At 39.7% G+C, this 2,120-nt stretch overlaps 1 protein-coding gene across 1 annotated transcript; it reads left to right on the top strand.

Moving 5' to 3' along the window:
* Positions 1–6: 6 nt before the first annotated feature.
* Positions 7–2,115, top strand: LOC107835360 (protocadherin beta-14-like; the record flags this gene model as incomplete). Its single annotated transcript, XM_016667690.1, has 1 exon — positions 7–2,115. A coding segment is annotated over exon 1 (1,308 nt), but the record flags the coding sequence as incomplete, so codon positions are not given.
* Positions 2,116–2,120: the final 5 nt, after the last annotated feature.

Below are 2,120 nucleotides of genomic sequence, written 5' to 3'. Positions count from 1 at the left end.
TCCACCTCGTTACTCAGACACTTTGGGAACAGGAACTCTGCCACACGTGTACAATTATGAGGTGTGCAGGACGACTGACTCCAGAAAGAGTGACAATAAGTTCGGAATAGCTGGTAGTCAGAACATGTTGATAATGGATTCCAGTTCTACAGGGACAATGCAGCGGATGCAAAGTGAGAAGAGCATCCTGGATGAACCCGACTCTCCTCTTGAGGTTAGCATTCAGTGACCTAAAAATAATCTTTTTAAATATACATGTTCTTAGAAATTTTTCTCCCAGTTTCATTTATCTTTAAAAACAGAATTTTTATCATTTCAAAACCTTTTGCACCAACTATTTCCTTCAGCACCTTGGAGAGCAACATTATCATATTTTCTATTAGCCATACAATGTGATAAAGACTTTATTTTCTTCGTTTTAATTCTTACTTATGCACTTTATATAAACTAGTTTTGCAGTTGATTATTTAGTCGTAGTTCTTCGTTTCTCTATTTTTTTCTTACTTTTTTACTTTGCATAATACATGTCATGCAGTTTTCTTGTTTTGACTCAGTGGGCCGCTGTTGTCTGCTCCGTCGCAGTTACAATATTTAAAGCGCAGCACCTCCTCTCCGCTTAGATGTTTAAGATTGAAGGGGACGGCGTTGACCGCTTTGTCTTCATTTGGGATTTTTTTAACACTACAACGACGGCAGGATATCTATTTCCCACATCATTCTGAGGATTGTTTATCTGTTTTTTCTTCTTTCGTTGAAGCGGACGATCAGGAGGGTGCACTGTTCTTTTACCGATATTTTCCTTACACAATGAGACGGCAAGTCCTGTTGTTTCTATCCATTCTCCTTCTTAGAGCAGTAATCAGTCAAGTCAGCTATTCCATTCCGGAAGAAATGGCGAAAGGTTCGTTGGTTGGTAACGTAGCTCAGGATTTGGGCTTGGATGTTAAACGACTGAGGTTAGGAAACGGCCGTGTTTATTCTGGTGATAGCAGCGATTACGTTGAGCTGAATGCTGAGAGAGGAGTTCTCCTCGTCAAAGAAAGAATAGACAGAGAGGCGCTATGCGGTGACACAACGCCATGCGCTCTGCATTTTCAGATTGTGCTGGAAAATCCCATGGAATTTTACAGCGTAACTGTTGAAATTACAGATATCAACGACAATGCTCCGACTTTTGAAAAAGCTGAAATCAAATTCATGATTAGCGAGACTGCAGCTATTGGAGCAACATTTGACTTAGAGAGAGCCGTGGATTTGGATGTTGGCATTAACACCCTCCAAACATACGTCCTTAAACCCACTGTTTATTTTGTGCTGAAATTACAGAATCAGGCTGACGGTACAAAGAATGTAGAAATGGTATTACAGAAACCTCTAGACAGGGAAAAAAATGAGTTCATTTCATTGGTATTAACAGCTGTTGATGGAGGAGAGCCGCAGATGACTGGAACAATGCAGATTCTCATTACAGTGTTAGACGCGAATGATAATGCGCCTGTTTTTACGCAGCCAGTATACAAGGCGACTGTTAGTGAAAATTCTGCAAAGGGCACCGTTGTGACCGCTGTTAGTGCCTCAGATGCTGATCAGGGTTTGAATAGTAAGATCACATATTCCATAACAAGCACTATGGATGAAGTAAGGCAGATTTTTGAAGTAAACGAAGAAAATGGTGAAGTTACATTAATTGGGCGCTTGGATTATGAAAAGAAAAAGCTTTTTCAGATCAATGTTCGTGCAAGAGATAATGGAGGGTTAACTGATTCATGCAAAGTGATGGTTGATGTTGTAGACATAAATGATAATGAACCAGTCATTAAAATTATGTCCAAATCTACTGTAATATCTGAAAATGCGAATCCCAATACAGTTGTTACGATGATTAATATCCAGGATCCAGATGCAGGTAAAAATGGAAATGTTCAATGTTTTTTACATGAGGACATTCCCTTTGTTCTTAAATTAACCGCAAATAATTTCTACAGTTTGGTGACAGAAGGTGAATTAGATAGAGAGCGAGCCTCTGAGTATAACATCACAGTGACCTGCTCTGATGAAGGAGTACCTTCCCTCTCTAGCAGCGTAACTCTCACCTTACAGATCTCTGACGTGAATGATAA

This window comes from Poecilia formosa, unplaced genomic scaffold, assembly GCF_000485575.1.
Source record: "Poecilia formosa unplaced genomic scaffold, Poecilia_formosa-5.1.2 Scaffold1954, whole genome shotgun sequence".
NCBI lineage: Eukaryota > Metazoa > Chordata > Actinopteri > Cyprinodontiformes > Poeciliidae > Poecilia > Poecilia formosa.
This window is presented reverse-complemented; position numbering and strand designations above follow the sequence as displayed.